Source organism: Trematomus bernacchii, unplaced genomic scaffold (genome assembly GCF_902827165.1).
Source record: "Trematomus bernacchii unplaced genomic scaffold, fTreBer1.1, whole genome shotgun sequence".
Classification (NCBI taxonomy): domain Eukaryota; kingdom Metazoa; phylum Chordata; class Actinopteri; order Perciformes; family Nototheniidae; genus Trematomus; species Trematomus bernacchii.
In genome coordinates, this window is record NW_022988043.1 from 19151517 (window position 1) to 19166927 (window position 15411).

Genomic DNA, 15411 nt, shown 5'->3' on the forward strand with positions numbered 1-15411 from the left:
TAATGTAAAAACAAAAGGTAAACCAATTAATTTTCTAAATATTTATATGGGAATGCCCATTTAATGGCTTAAACCACAAATAGATTTTTTACATTTCTAGTTGCAAACTTAAACAACATTTTTTCCCCTACTTTTAGTATTTATGGCGACTAATCGACAATCTCTCATCTAACTCTCACCAAGAAAGCTAATAAAATAATTTCTCAAAAAAATGATCTATTTATTTTAAGAGTTTTATTTGCCATATTAGCATTTCCCTTCATGGCACACAATGCATTAGGCCCCACTCACACGGGAACGTTTGCGTTTATGCACAGTATGCGTATTCAAAAAAGTCTTCCGTTCACATGCATTCGTTTCATTTAACGTGTCTGTTCAAACGAGGCCGCTGGAAACGCTGTAGTACATATGCCGGGACTGTAAGTGGCGCTGTAACTTCCGCCAAAATACACCAAAAGCAACGAAGAAGAGCAACCAAGCAGCCCCGCTGCAATGTTGCCATAGTTAACTGAAAGAAACCGAATCTGTGGATATTGCATCGACCGACCAAGAAGCACGTCTCAGAAAGAGAGATATTCTCTACAAACACCGGGTGAGATGCACCTTTGTCAATATAATGGATCAATGCATGAAATCTGACTCTGTTTATTTTGTTTAAGGAGTATATTGGGCGTTAACAATTCTGGTTTGCCTTTTATAATATTATTTCATTCAAGAACCCCTTGTGCGTTTAATTAACACAGCTATTTTTGATAGTTGCTACAGCAGTGAGCAGGAGAGGTGGGGCTATCGCCATTTTTTCAGGAAATATTCGTATAGAGGTGATTACACGGACTCGGTTGACCCCCCAGAGCGTTTCGTTTGCAAATCTATCCACCTTGGGACCCGTTATCGTTTGTGGGGTCAGTTTCTATCGGCCTCGTGTAAATAATAGGGCTATACGCACGCGAAACTATGCAGATACAAGCAGTTTTCTCCTCGTGTAAACGGCGCCTCAGTCACAACTCTTCTGAATCAAACCCAACAGTGGAGGGTCTGCATGTGCAACAAAGATAACAGAGTGTGAGAGACAAACACAGTTTTACCAAGCTAAATAAACGTTGATCCAAACAGCGCAGCAGAGGCTAACAGGACACTAAGCCATGGAAATTCAACTCTGCAGCAGTGAAACAATTAAAATGCTGCCTAGGAAGGATCACCAAAGAGGCAACAAAAAGGGCCACCTAGCCCATGAACAATGGGGCTTTTCTCTCAACTCAGCCAGCCTAAAAAACGGCTTTGTTGCCAGAGATACCCCTTCACCACTATCTGCAAAAATCTGCCTGTGCCTGTAGCTTTGCGGCACGTGCAGTCTACAATACAGCATCCATTAGCTTGTGATAACACCCACACATATTATCAGCAGACAAGTCTTTGGTTACATTTCTAATTTAGCACAAATAACTGTTTTGTTGCATCTTTACAGTAAACATCACTAAAAAGACTGACCTCGTCTCCACTGGCCAGCCGGTGGGTGAGCTCCTTCAAACTTCGCATCATCCGCTCATCCCTGAAGTCGTACGGGAACGTTTCCAACCACTCAGTCAGCAGCTGGAGGATCTTGGGAGCGATCTTTCTGACTCGTATCTGAAAAAGTGCAAGATGACCAAATAAAGAATTTGACTAAACAATGGGGGAAACCAAGGTTAAGGTCTAGATTTGTTAAGAAGGAGTAGGAGTCCTGTTGGAACACAATATTCTACAAATTCCTAAACTTCATGCAGAGGAGCTAGGAATTACCTTGTCAGCTTGGGAGTCGCCGAGTCGTTGTTGCTCCATGCAAAGGTGACACACCTTCGACATGAGTTCGTGTGGGCGGATAAAAATACGTGAGCTGAGCAGGAAGGTGAAGATGAATGTCCTCTGTGGAAATAAAAGATACAACATTTACCACAAAACTAACTGCGTGATGTTAAATTGAATGTTTTAGATTTAAAAATGGGCTATTAATCATGATGAAATTAAAATGTTTACATAAAGGACACAATTTAAAAATTCCAAGGAGGGGGAATTACAACTTTGAATCCCTGTGCTATGGAAAGTAAGAAAGAAAAATATGAGAAAGCCACTTTGGCATCAACAGTGTCAAGACAGAACAAAAAGAAGAAATGCTATACTTTTTAACTTTGATGAAGCAGCAAAGAAAAAGAAAAACACCATTGGTAAAAAAAACAAAACAACAGGAAACTAAATATAAAAGCAATACTCACATCTGGATAATAGTCTAAAGTTGGGACCAGGTGGTGAATGAGGGCCTCCAGGGACCCAGACGTTAGGTTGTTGTCATGATAATAGAGGCCGGAATAGCCTTCCTCTTTGGTCTGGTACAAATTCTTGTTGTAGCCGCTGGTGTTCAGCTGCCCCGTGAACGGTGGTGTCTGAGGCATGTTGTCCTGCAAAGAGAAAGAGGACAAACACAAGAACGGTCAACCATCAGGCTTCTCCGATAGATATCTCACCGCAAACGCTGATGCAGAGTGGCCAGACAAATCCAAAATAGCTCTCAGACAAAAACACAGACGGTAAAAGTTTGGACGAGGTCAGTAAACACCCTTCCGCCTCTGGATCTCTGCGGTTTCTGGGTTTGCATTTGGTTTATTTGGAAACACCAATGGTTGACTAAAAGTCTAGGGTTGAAATGCAAACTGTGGTTGAGTCACAAAAAGCATGAGAGAAAAGAAACTTAGGAAGTTCATGAGTCAGCCATACAATGACATTTGAGAATAGACGCTTTTAAAAACTTTGAAGTGAGCTGTCCACGGAATTGAACTCTCCAGAACTGGTTACAGCCAAGTGCAAGGCACACTTTTGAGCATCATCTCATGAGAATAAACCGTTAACTAAAGGAAATAACCTAATTCTCAGAAAACAAACCAGATCAAGGTTTTACATTTCACATATACTTTCTAGAAATCTGTATTGGGACAATACATTTATTCAGAAGGCCGAACTAAAAGATAGTTGGCCTCATGATGTCAGGGACATAAAGGAAGTTCTGTGTGGAAATGCGCAGACGTAGAGATAAGGACATGCAAGAGATGTAGCCCTGCAGGATGTCCTGATACTTGGTTTACCCTGAAATCACTTGGCATGATCACATTGCTTGTTTACTTCCACTGCTACCGTGTGTGTGTGTGTGTGTGTGTGTGTGTGTGTGTGTGTGTGTGTGTGTGTGTGTGTGTGTGTGTGTGTGAATGAGGCACAACAACTCATGATGTAGGGAAGAAAAGGATTTGTGCAGAAGCACGTGTGCAGTCCTTTGCCAGGGTTCTAGCGTCTCACTAGCACTGATCAAAACATAGCCATAGAGTCTTGTCAAAGTGCTTCTGCAGTGTAATCCACATCTAATTTAGTCTTAAATTCCACAATTGTTACTTTCAAGGATGAGGTGATAGTATGATACAAAATAACCATTTTTGGAGAAGTTGTTAAGAAAGTAGGAATGATTTGTAAGCCTCAGTAAACAGACCTACTTTTTTGCCGAATGAAAAATCTTGAAAACCTTCAAGTATCAATCACAGTCTATTTATATAGCCCAATATCACACATTTTACATGCGTCTCAGTGGACTTCACAGTTTGTACAGAATATGAATAGGACACCCTCTGTCCTTGGACCCCCACATCGGACAAGGAAAAACTTCCAGACTTTTCTGTATTCGGAATCCGGATTAATTTATTCTTTGATCAAACTGATTTTAAACTGTTTTCAAATGTTGTACAGTATAAGATTAGGCTTAGCTGTAGTCTGGTTGCATGTGTTCAGACATTTTACATTTGAGAACACTTGTATCATTGGTCAAAGGAAAAAAAGGTATTTTGCAAATAAAAACATGTTCATAATTCTCCCATTAAAGGTAGGGTAGGTAAGTTTGAGAAACCGGCTCGAGATACACTTTTTGTTATATTCCATGGAATGCTCTTAACATCCTGATAGCAATGAATATCTGAAGTGCTTTGACAAAAAATCCATAAAAAAAATGTCATCTGTGGAAGCCGTAGTACTGTAAAAAGCACGACCAATCATCTGAGCCGGCCCGGCTAAAATAACTGGATGGCCTGCCTGCCTGTCAGCCTTCCATCTGTGCACAAACGTATCTCGTGCCCTCATTGGTCATGTGCGCATTTGTGTGTGTTGGAGGAGGGGCTCTGTAAGGAAGTGGCAGATCTTTTCCGGCTGTGTATTTTCAAATTCTAGCGCACTCGAGCTGGTTTCTCCAAAATTACCTACCCCACCTTTAAGTTACCAATGCAAGCATTGTTTGATGCAGGATTTGTTTATGATTTGTTTCAATGTTTCATCTTGCATCAATAATATTGGATCCTTGATCATTGTATGAATATATCGATCCAGATTTATATATTGTTACAAACATTGTGTTGAACTGAGCAAAGGTGCATTTTGCGGCTCATTAGTTTCACTTTCCATTTGCAAGAAAAGGGAACCCTCAAACATCTTAATGTAATGACTTATAAATCTCAAACTGGTCCTCACAAAGATAGAAAAACAAGCTCATACACACTTTCCTCTGTCAGCCTCCTGACCTCTGAACCTGGCACTTCGGCTCAATCCAATGTCAGGCAGACTTATGGCTGGGGAAACACAAAGGCCTTTTCACACTGAGAGAGGGGGTCGCACAGGGTGCAACCACCCCGCCCCCACACCCCATCACAGCCCTCCACACCTCCCGCCTTCTGGACAATATGCCGCCCCGTGGCTGCATGCAGAGTCAGGAAGCCTTCAGGAGCTGCCAGGGACGGATACGGTGATGCCAGGAGGAATAAACTGCACCTGCCCACACACTGCCACAAGGTTCAAAACCATTTAGGGTTTCACCGTCCTGTGATGTAATGTGGGTTGCAGAGGCGGCTTACATAAGAAAGAAAATCAAATCAAAAGGAGTGAACATCTGCTGAACAGACCGGAGGGGAGATTTACAGGAACTATTTACTAGCTTTTAACACCTTGACACAGAAGTCCTGGGGCCTCATTTATAAACGGTGCGTACGCTCAAAAAATGGCGTACGCCAGTTTCTAAGCAATGTTTGCGATTTATAAAAAACAAACTTGACGGGAAAATGTGCGGTCCTCCACGCAAACTCTGACCCATGCGTACGCACTAAGCACTAAAACGGGAGAGACGAGAAACTGCGACACCGTTGGCAGAAGGAAGAATGGAGAGAAATATGTGAAAATAATACCATAAATCAAATGTTACCTCATTTATCATATATGAAGAATTAATTGATTGAAGCCAATCTTAAAATGATTAAACAAACGCCTGTTTGAGACTCCTCAGTGCACACAAAAACGTAACTTGGAGAAATAAATATATACGGATATGTTATTGAAAACCACCTCGAATATGTTGTCTTCTTAATGTTATGACATGTATTCTCATAAATACACTGACACACTGCCTGAGGAAGGTTATGTGTATTGTTGTGTCATTAACTTTTTTCGGACCGCTTATTTATTTATTTTGGTGACGATCCGACCTCCATGCTGCTACTCTCTGGTTCAAACTGCATCCACCAAACAATGATTTATCTCGACCTCCCCAAAAGAACCAAAATCTGACACGGTGTGAGATGTCTTTTTTAGCTGTTCTGTCGTCATTTCCTGCGATCTTCTTCATGCAGTCAGTCAAAATGAATATTAATACGGGGCATTTCTTTGACTATTTATAGGCAAATATGGGCATTGGGATATTTTTTTTTTTAAATCCTCTGGAGCAGAGAGGGGAGCTGTGGATTATTTTTATTGATTAATGCATCAGTGTTTCTTGGGGTCAAAAACACTAAACTCACAACTTAAAATGAAAGCGTTTAGTTTATTTAATAAAAGAGCACATGTTCAATGTGAAAAGTGACAGTAGATATAGATTAGTTGCAATTTGGTGCTATATACAATATATATTAATAAAAAAATATATATTATAAAAAAATAAAACAATTATAATGAATTTCAGGCGGGAAACACCTTTATAAATGAGGCCCCTGAGCTCTAAAAATCACAAAGCACCGTTATGTGCTCTTTGACCGCTGACTATAACTACCCAAACTAGCCCTGTTTATTCATATGTTCCCTTAAAGCCTCCACCCACGAGACAAACCTCCCAACCCTTTCACTTTCACACGCATGCCGGCCCATAATGCACGTGTGCACACACAGACCATCGCTATTATTCAGCCAGACAACCGTGGGCATTTCCATGAGAAAGGACAGTTTGAGCAGTCAAGAGCACAGCGGCCCGAGCATCTGCTGCACCATGTGGCTCCCCTGCAGATAGGGAGAGACTGCAACATCATGAGTCTGGTGAAGGGATACCCTGGAAACTGTATTTGTATCTTTGTTTACTCCACTGAGGGTTTCTTGCTGGGCCCAAGTGCTCTTTTCTTTGACGCACGGAATCACAAGTTCTTACTTGGTGGCATCTAAGTACAAACGCATAGATGTACTGCCCACAAAGCAGCTATTCACATACCACTGGGGTTTAGATGGAGACACATCAACAGCAGCAGGTGATGGAGGACTGAGAACAAGCATCATTCACTTTTCCCAGCTGGGATGTAAACCACCAACGCCCCTTATCCCACGCTCGCTGTCCTGATCATTGAGGTGGGGGTCGTTTTGGTCAGATGGAGAATTAACAACAATTTTAACACTAATTTTTCGTAAAACAATATTATTTCTTAAAAGAAAGTTGATATGTTAATCAATTCAGAATATATACAAATAATTCTTATGACATCCTCCAAGTGTGGTTTGCTGGGTTATTAAGGGAAAACTAGAGCACTTGTGGAATTGGGAATCTGTGTTTTCCAGCATAAGTGCACTCCTGGTTGCTGCCCTAGTTTAACATTTAATGTTGGCTCCAGTTTTATCATCCAGTTCAGTTGGACTGGAATTGATCTCAAGAAGTCTGACTAGTTGGTGTTTTTGCAGATCTGTCGAGTCCAAATGCTCAAACCCACACATACTCTAAAGGTGAAGTGGACCTACACATGCGGTGAAAGTTGAATTTAACCTTCAGTATAGTGACACCAATCTCCCTCTAGGATGTCTTTGAAAAGGCACTCAGTTTGGATTCATCTTGTGCTGCCAGGGCCATGTGGGCCTCACAGATAAAAGCTGTGTTGCTAATACAAAGAAAAAGATGATATGTCTTCTTCCCTTTGTCTCCTATAGTTGAGCAGAATATTTGCCAACCAGTTCATGTAGGTCCGTAGTGAGCATTTTAAACCCAATTTAAAAGACATAACTGGGCATTTTATCCAAACCTGTGCATGTTCTATTGATTGTACTTTACTCTTTGTATCCATATAGCGCTTAACATAAACTTAGGTTAGAGATTTCTTCACAAAAACTAAAGAAAGACAGATAATGAAATGAACCTGTACTTTGAAAGATAATGGACATGTATGGCAATAACTAAGACCCTATTCACAGACCTAATGCCCCTTTCACACCAACGCAGTTCCCGTTCTAGCTCCGTGCTAGAGCTTTTCTGGTTCGGAACCGGTTCTTCTTTTCAGCCCCTGTTTTGTTCACACCGCCCAGAGCCCGACTGGTGCTGCTGCCGCTGCGTCATGACGTCACCGTTTACGTTGCTGATTTTCTCCCCAACGGCGCTCACTACAACAACAATAGGGGACTGTGTCGGGTCGATGATCGTGTTGCTTTTAATCATATGAAGCCAGATTAGATTAAATAACGACTTCTCCAACCTTATACTTTTCTCCAGAGTGCCGTGGTTAATTGTTTATTATCTACAGGCACATTTTACCGGCGTATTTTTTATTATGATTCTACTTGGGATAGTCGGACATGACAACCTGTGCAGCCCATGTATTGATTCCATCCGATAGCTGCTATAATACAAAACAAAACGTCTGCCTGCTCTCCACAATGATCAATAACAACGAACGGATGGTCAAAGTAACGTACAAATAAACAGAATCACACGAAGCCTGGTTAGTGTTGCCTGACTTTATAAAGTGTGTTATTTTTAATAAGTGTGTGATTGAGTTCTAGTCACTTTACTCAGCGCTACTGCTCGTTACACTTTTAATTGCCGTAGGCTACTCGCCATAAACTGTTAGCTCAGGTTAATCTCGCCCCCCTCCGACGTAAGCGTGATGTATGCGGTTCTTGCTTCTAGAACGACCATTTTTTGGTGATGAAACAAACCGGATTCCGGAGCTTCCGCTGCGGTGTGAACAGGAAAAAACTGTGCTTTTCAAGCTCTAGCTCCGAACCGGCCCTGGAACCGCGTTGGTGTGAAAGGGGCAAAATAAATGCCAATTTGTTTGGTTTAACAGCAAGACGACACCACCACCATCACCACTGTTATCTCCGCATTAGAGCCAAAAGTGTGTGTTCTCACCAGCTGCAGCCTTCCCCCTAATCCTAAAACCAAAGTGCAGCATGCTTACAGGAAGCAACAACTAGGGATGCTCCGATCGATCGGTGCTCTCTAAAAATGCCGATCGTGAGAGCCGATCGCATAACGTAAAATGATGACGTACATGACACTTTTCTCTGTGCGCGGCAAAACAAGCTCGCCAAAATGGCTTCACCAGTCTGGCAGTATTTTAAGTGTCCGAAAATGACAATGAAATAGCGGTATGCAACGTGTCTGAGCAGAAATCCTGCAGCTCCACCCGCTGTGACGGACCGGTGAGCGGAGCAAAACACACAATAAGAGTTAGACCTAACATACTTAGCTATTTTATCTACCTCTCGAACAAGCTAAACTAGTTATAAATATATTTATTCTTCACTGTCGGGTCACTCATTACTGGATCAGTGAGCTGCATGAGACGATACTGACAGGCTGTCAGGAGAGTGGGAGAGAGAGAGGGGGGAGAGGAAAAGAGAGCGCTTCCGCTCATTTCTCCCTTGTTCTATCCAAAGTTAATGTAAACTTGAATAATGTACTTCATTTGAATGTAATAATTATATTGGTTGTTGTTTGTGGAAGCACCAGTGAATGAACCCCATTAACTGAGTTTTAAACATCACTTTAAATGGAAGATCCCCATAGGCCCCGCCCACTCGATCGGATCGGCGATCGATATCGGCCGATACTGATTCCGGCGATCGGCCCCAAAATTGGCGATCGGAGCATCCCTAGCAACAACTGAGTCACATGGAGGTATATTTGGCTTCCAGGTGGCGTGTGTAGTAGTAGTAGTAGTAGTGAGGAAGGGTGGGGGGGAGTTGGGGTGCCACATGTCAAGTCCCCTGGCCTGACAAAAGCAAACTCTTAACACGTTGCTGTTGGTTTAGCGGGGCTGCAGGCTGGGTGGCAGTAGAAGGTAAACAAACAAAAAGCCACAGCTTGCCTTCCCACTTTTGGGAGGAGGGTGTTAAGGTTGGATAGATGGTTTTAATTATAGCCTTGCTGGCTGTGTGCATACTGCATAGCCACCTGCCTTAATGTGTGAAAAACAGGTCTGGTTAATCTGGATTTTAAACATTTTCTGTCGGTTTCTGCTCATCAATAAAGGTTTATGTACTCAGTAAAAAAGAATGAAGCTGTAAACTGACATACACATTCTCATTCATTAGGCGCTTTCACACCAAGTACTTTGCCGTACTTAGTTCATCGGAACTCTTTAGTTCCCGGAACTAGTCCCTGAGGGAGGATTAGGCAAATGTAGCATGGATGTATAATAAGAACTGGATACAGCGTGGGAGGCGGGGCCTCGTTCATTCCTATAGCCGCTATTACACCAAGTACTTTTCCGTACTTAGTTCCCAGCACTTAGTTCCCAGCACTTAGTTTCCCCCATGGAACTAAAGAGCAGATCGCGTTCACACTAGGGCTGTCCCGAATACCATTTGTCGGGCTCCGGATATTCGGTAGTAATCAGCAGCGAATATTCAGCCCAATATGTCATATCTACATATAAGGACGGAGAAAGTAAACGATAACGTTTATGGTTAAGTGTTAGCACCCCCCGAAGAGGCACAAGCTCTTATGTTGATATTGGAGATTTCAATAAATTCAATAAAAAATGAAAAAAAAAAAAAAAGGAATACCCAATAACGAAATTGAAACCTGAATAGTACTCCAACAAACGAATATTCGGATACAGCCCTAGTTCACACCGGAATAAGTCCATGAGGGAAGATTACGCAAATTAAGCCGCTGACGTCACTTCTTCTTCTTCTTCTGCTATGGGTTTACTGGCAGGCCGCAAACAACTTCACTGCGTTTACTGCCACCCGAAGTCCCCGGAGTTGGGGACTGGCTTCAGTAGCAGCTGCTGGGACTCCCAGCAGCTTCTACTGAAGCCTTCCGAGTAAATCGCCAGAATGCCGACACCTCCTCATTACTCCACCGCTCCCATGTTTTTTTTTGTGTTGCCATAAGTTATTCTCTCTCCGTTGGTGCGCGGGGCTAATGCTAATTTTAATAATGCTAATGCCAGCAAATACAATGGCGGCTTCACAAAACTTTTCCGAGTTTTACGGGGCGTGGTTTACAATTTGCCCAGCCAATCAGAAATTGGAACCTTTTTCTCCCCAGGAAAGTACCTGCTCTCTAGCAGGGACTAAAAAGGGGTGAAAAGGTCCATTTCCAGATCTTTTTGGTGTGAACGCAAAATCCCAGGAACTATCGGAACTATTCCTGGAAAAAGTACTCCGGTGTGAAAGCGCCTATTGGGTCAAAACACCAGGAACTAAGGGATGACGACTTCAAAAAGATATACCTGATCAAGTTAGATGCCGTCTATCACAGTGCGCTGAGATTTGTTACAAACTGTAAAGCACTTACTCATCACTGTACCCTGTATGCAAGGGCAAGTCTGCCATCACTTACTGTTCTGAGTCATTGGTACATGTTCATTTATAAAGCCATGCTGGGTAAACTACCATCATTTTAAAGCACAGATTGATGAATTGATATTTGATACTCCTGGTACCTGTCTTTGTAAATACGTTTGTAAATTGTACCCCTGTCATTATGTTGTATGTGTCCTTTTTGTTTTCTGTTACATGTGTAACCAATGTGCGGCAGGTCTCCCTTGTAAAAGAGATCGTTGATCTCAATGGTATTTTTACCTGGATAAATAAAGGCTACAAACAAACAAAGATTGTCTTAGCTACCATCTTTAAAATCGTGTTATTATTAGAATAAAAGTATATTTTAACACTCTTTTAGTCACTGTGCCTGCTTTTTTCATTGGCTGAAGACCTAAATGCTGATTATCACATGGCACTGAGTCTCTGAGAAGATGTAGGTATGTCTCGTGGTACTCTTAGGGGTGGGGACTTTCTTCACTTCTTCCCAGTATTTATACTCTGCTAAAACAGGAAACTTGGAAAAATTGAACTGAAAGAAACGGGGGATTTTTAGTTTCAGGCCATTATTAACGTAAAGGTTACAGACATGTCAAAATAAATTCCCCTTTTTTCCTGGATGGGGACTTTCAAAAGAGCAGGGCAGCAGTTTAAAAAGCACATAACCTCCTCGGGCGCATCTCATATCAGGAGTAAAAAAACCTGCCATTTACTGTATGTGAAATTTCCATCAGGAGGCCTCCAATGACTCAAGGTAATTTTGCCTCAGAATGTTAAGGTTGGGCTGCCTCAGCAGAGGGACACTGAGGGAGCCTGGGCTATCAGAGAGCCGACGGAGGCTCTTCCCACACCGCCTGCAACGTTAACAACCCCTCATGATGAGCGCCCATCAGCAGTTCAGAGGCTGTAAAGAAAATAAATCCCTGAATACACAGAAAATCAGTCCCGTGGCTCAAAAGACGTACACAAACAGCCAGACACTCACATTTACTGCTTTGAGCACTTCCCTGGTGCCTTTTTACTGATTCCAAGATTGTCCTGCAACCACTGAGTCAACGCAATACAGCTCTGAGATTTGTGACGTGATAAAACATCCATTGCAGCAATATGCTTGAGAAGTTCAACAGAAAGAGGAAAAGGTAAAGGAGGTATTTGTCTTTCCTTCATTGGGGCTGGATAAGGAGGCTATACAGCAATGTGGGACAGGCACAATTTTAGACACTTTGAGGGACCAACAGTAAATCAACAGGCCCCCCCCTTCTACTGCGTAAACACTTAAGGGCATGAGGAATCTCACTCATCCATGGCTTGAGGAAATGAGGGTGAGAGATGGCTGAGTGGCTGCACACCGGGGTGAAGAGGCCATCATGGAATACTGGAAGTAGTCTAAATAAAGATGGCAGCTTGGTATTGTTTTTTGGAGCTGGCGTGAGGTCGGAAGTACTTAAAAGTAGACTAGGTTTAAGAATATTAAGTCAAAATGAACCTGTCTTCGAGGGTTGCAAGGACTAGTGGGTTGTTCTGCCAAAAGTGTTTTCTCTATTGGTGTATACAATAAAAAGATAATAGCTTTTAGCCTAATCCCCAAAGTTTTGAAGACACTTTAGCAATCTTCAGTGCAGGTGGGGGATAGCCCTTTATGTTGCCTCAGTCAGGTACCTTAACAGCATCACACTGTTGGTGTGAGGGTTAGAATTACACATTTAATGACTTGAATTAGAATAAAACCATGATTGAACGTAGGATGTGGACAGACATGTACATGTCTGCCATTTGATCACAGAGACATTCTGAGATTTCTATGGGCATTTCTTTCCTTGGCCCAGCTTAACTTCACTTGACTCAGGGTAGTGTTTGCAGCTGTGGTACTGAACAGTAAAAATCACAGCTTCAATCGACTTTGTCACCTGAATTCGTCAGTCCTCGACAGCCAGAACCTCCCCTGAAGACAGTAAAACATCCTTCACACAGGGGACGCTATGACAAAAACAACATCCCTGTGGCTTCTACATCTGAGTCTTCCAAGTCATCTTTAAGAACTAAGAACAGCAAGCTTCAAAAACAGGTATAGTTTGGGATTAGATACTGAAAACTGGAAACTAAATCCACAAAATCACCAAATTTAAAACATGGCTTTCAATATAGTCTATATTGTATAGTATATAGGATTTCCTTCACAGTCATTTAAATATGACAGTTGCATACAGCAAAGCTTTCACTTTTCCTGTAAAAATGAAAGAATAAATCCCCAAAGAACCCTTTTAAATGTTTCGATGCACCTTTTGTATGTACAATAACATCACATATCAGGTTCCTGTGACTTCCAATACCAATTTCCACAAAGTATCCACTTGTCTGCATTCAATCAGGGAACCATAAACACTACTACACGACACCAGAGTACATAAGCATTAAGCAATCATGTAATCCACGGTCCACCGCAACAATAACTCAAGGGTTTCCATAGGAGGCCCTCTCGCATTGTCAGCCATGCAGAGTCCTGCCAAATCACCAATAAACGGATTTAACTTGTCAGCAAATTAGGGTAACCCCAATGCATGCTTGTACTACAGAGCAGTGGCACAGAGAGCCAAGGAGAGTCGGCCAGAGGTCCTCAGGAGAGATGCCGGATTAACTTCACTGATCCCTCACCGTCTTGCAGGAGAAGAGGCAGGGAGAGGGGGAATCCTCTTAGCCAGAAGATATTGGGGAGGGGGGGGGGTTAAAAATAGTCTGCGATTGACACTGATTACAAATCCTATTATTGCAATGCATTTAGGAGTCACTTAAGGGGAATACAAATACCGACACAGCTACATATTGACAGTAAATGTGGGGTACAATTGATCTGGTTTGTTTTGTTTCACAGGTTTGGATAACTCAATGAAAGCCGGCATTCACACAGCAATATATGGCTAATTTAAACACTATAAATCAATTTAAAAATTTGCATTTAGGTTTAGATTTAAGGATATATCAGGGGTGCATTCGTTCACAAATGCTACCTCTTAAACTGGCAATAAAGTGCGCTCTTTTACCACCTGCGCGCATTTTGGACAAGCTCCACCGCAGGTCTCCAAACAACATAGCATTCCATTTAAAACCCGACACAAAACGTTCCCACATCCACTCGGCTCACCTCAACAGGTCAGTAATCCAAGTGCGAATTCCCTTCGTATCCTGCCCAAAATGTGTCTTGAAACAGCAGACTATCTCCTTTACATGTGAATAAACCCAGGCGGTGAAACTCAGCGGTGGCTGCCCGCTCCGGCCACTCACTGCAGCATTATTCAGGTGCAAATGAAGAAGAAAAAAAACGTGTATTCTCGGTCTCAGAGCAGCGCGTTGGTTCAGAGAAGAAGGCTCCGCTGAATGAGTGACAGCTCCGGCTGTGTTGCTCCGCAGACGCCTTCTCTTGTGAGAATGAGCTCCGGAGCCGCGAGCAGCCTCAAGACTTCACTGTGAGGGGAGAGGCAGCAGCCAATCAGAGGAGAGAACTCCCCCCCCTCCTTCTATCGCTCATCCTCCCCCACCTATCTCGTTTTCAATTTAATTTCCATTTCCCTTTCTCCATCTACATTTTCCTCTGACTCTGATGTCTCTTCCATCGGTCTCACTATTCCTCTTTTAAGTTTCGATTTGCATTTCCGTGTGCTTTATTTAGCCTCCGGGAATGCCAGTCAGAGTGTTCCCAAATAATTCAAAGAATAGTACATGAAAAACTAATTGAAACCTTTTCTATATTCTCAGGTTTAAGATAAGTTTCGGTCTGTGCGTGTCTATGTTTTTTTTTAAATGTTTTTAGGTAGGTTGGTTACTCTATACTATGAGCATGGTTGTGTGTTTTTCTATGCATTTTAATGTAAGAACACTGCATTTTCTAAATAAACTCTTGTTTCTTAATACTGAGCCATGTTCATGCTCAACTGCATTTTGCTAATTTTTGCACACATGTCTGCACAGCCCTCCACTTTAAAATATAATTCACTGTAGTTTGCCATATATTGTCATATTTTCATTGTCCTAAGTGTTTTTGTTTTATTACCTTTTTAAGGTTCTTTGTATATTTAAGTTTAAATTATAAATAGGCTATATATAAATGTAAATACTTGTCTTTAGGTTCCTTTTTTTTCAATGCTAAATTCTTTCTTAAAAATACTTATTTTCTATGCTTAACCCCTCGATTCCACCGGGTCCGTCTGCGTCGCGTCACGGCTGCGCCGCGGTTTTGGTCCGGCCTCCTCCGGCGTCATACCCTACCGGGCGCGTTTCAGGAGCATTTCAGAAGCGGAGCGTCTTGCCTGCCGGCTCGCAGTTTTGGTTGATTTGGACATATTTCCTGGACAGGCTACTTTGTACAGACAAAGTTAATAATAATTAAAATAATAAAACGACATGAATCAAAGATGTGTTGCTGTATTTTAGAGGTAAAAAATGCATTAATCATCATAATTATTCTATAATTTACACAGTGCCTGTAAACCGGAGGAGAACGCTGGCATTTCTCCTCCAGACTACGGAGCGATAGGGTCAGCAAAATTAGTTTATTTTGGCGAT

At 42.1% G+C, this 15411-nt stretch overlaps 1 protein-coding gene across 1 annotated transcript in view; it reads right to left on the reverse strand.

The window, feature by feature from the left end:
* The window catches only part of rasgef1ba (RasGEF domain family, member 1Ba), a 36322-nt gene extending 21936 nt beyond the window's left edge, over window positions 1-14386 (reverse strand). The window contains exons 1-4 of the mRNA XM_034118165.1: window positions 13994-14386; window positions 2250-2432; window positions 1780-1902; window positions 1489-1626 (exon numbers count right to left, since the gene is read on the reverse strand). Coding sequence (XP_033974056.1) covers window positions 1489-1626; window positions 1780-1902; window positions 2250-2426 — 438 coding nt within the window. The 5' untranslated portion in view covers window positions 2427-2432; window positions 13994-14386. The remainder of the gene's footprint in view (window positions 1-1488; window positions 1627-1779; window positions 1903-2249; window positions 2433-13993) is intronic.
* Between the last annotated feature and the right edge of the window lie 1025 nt (window positions 14387-15411).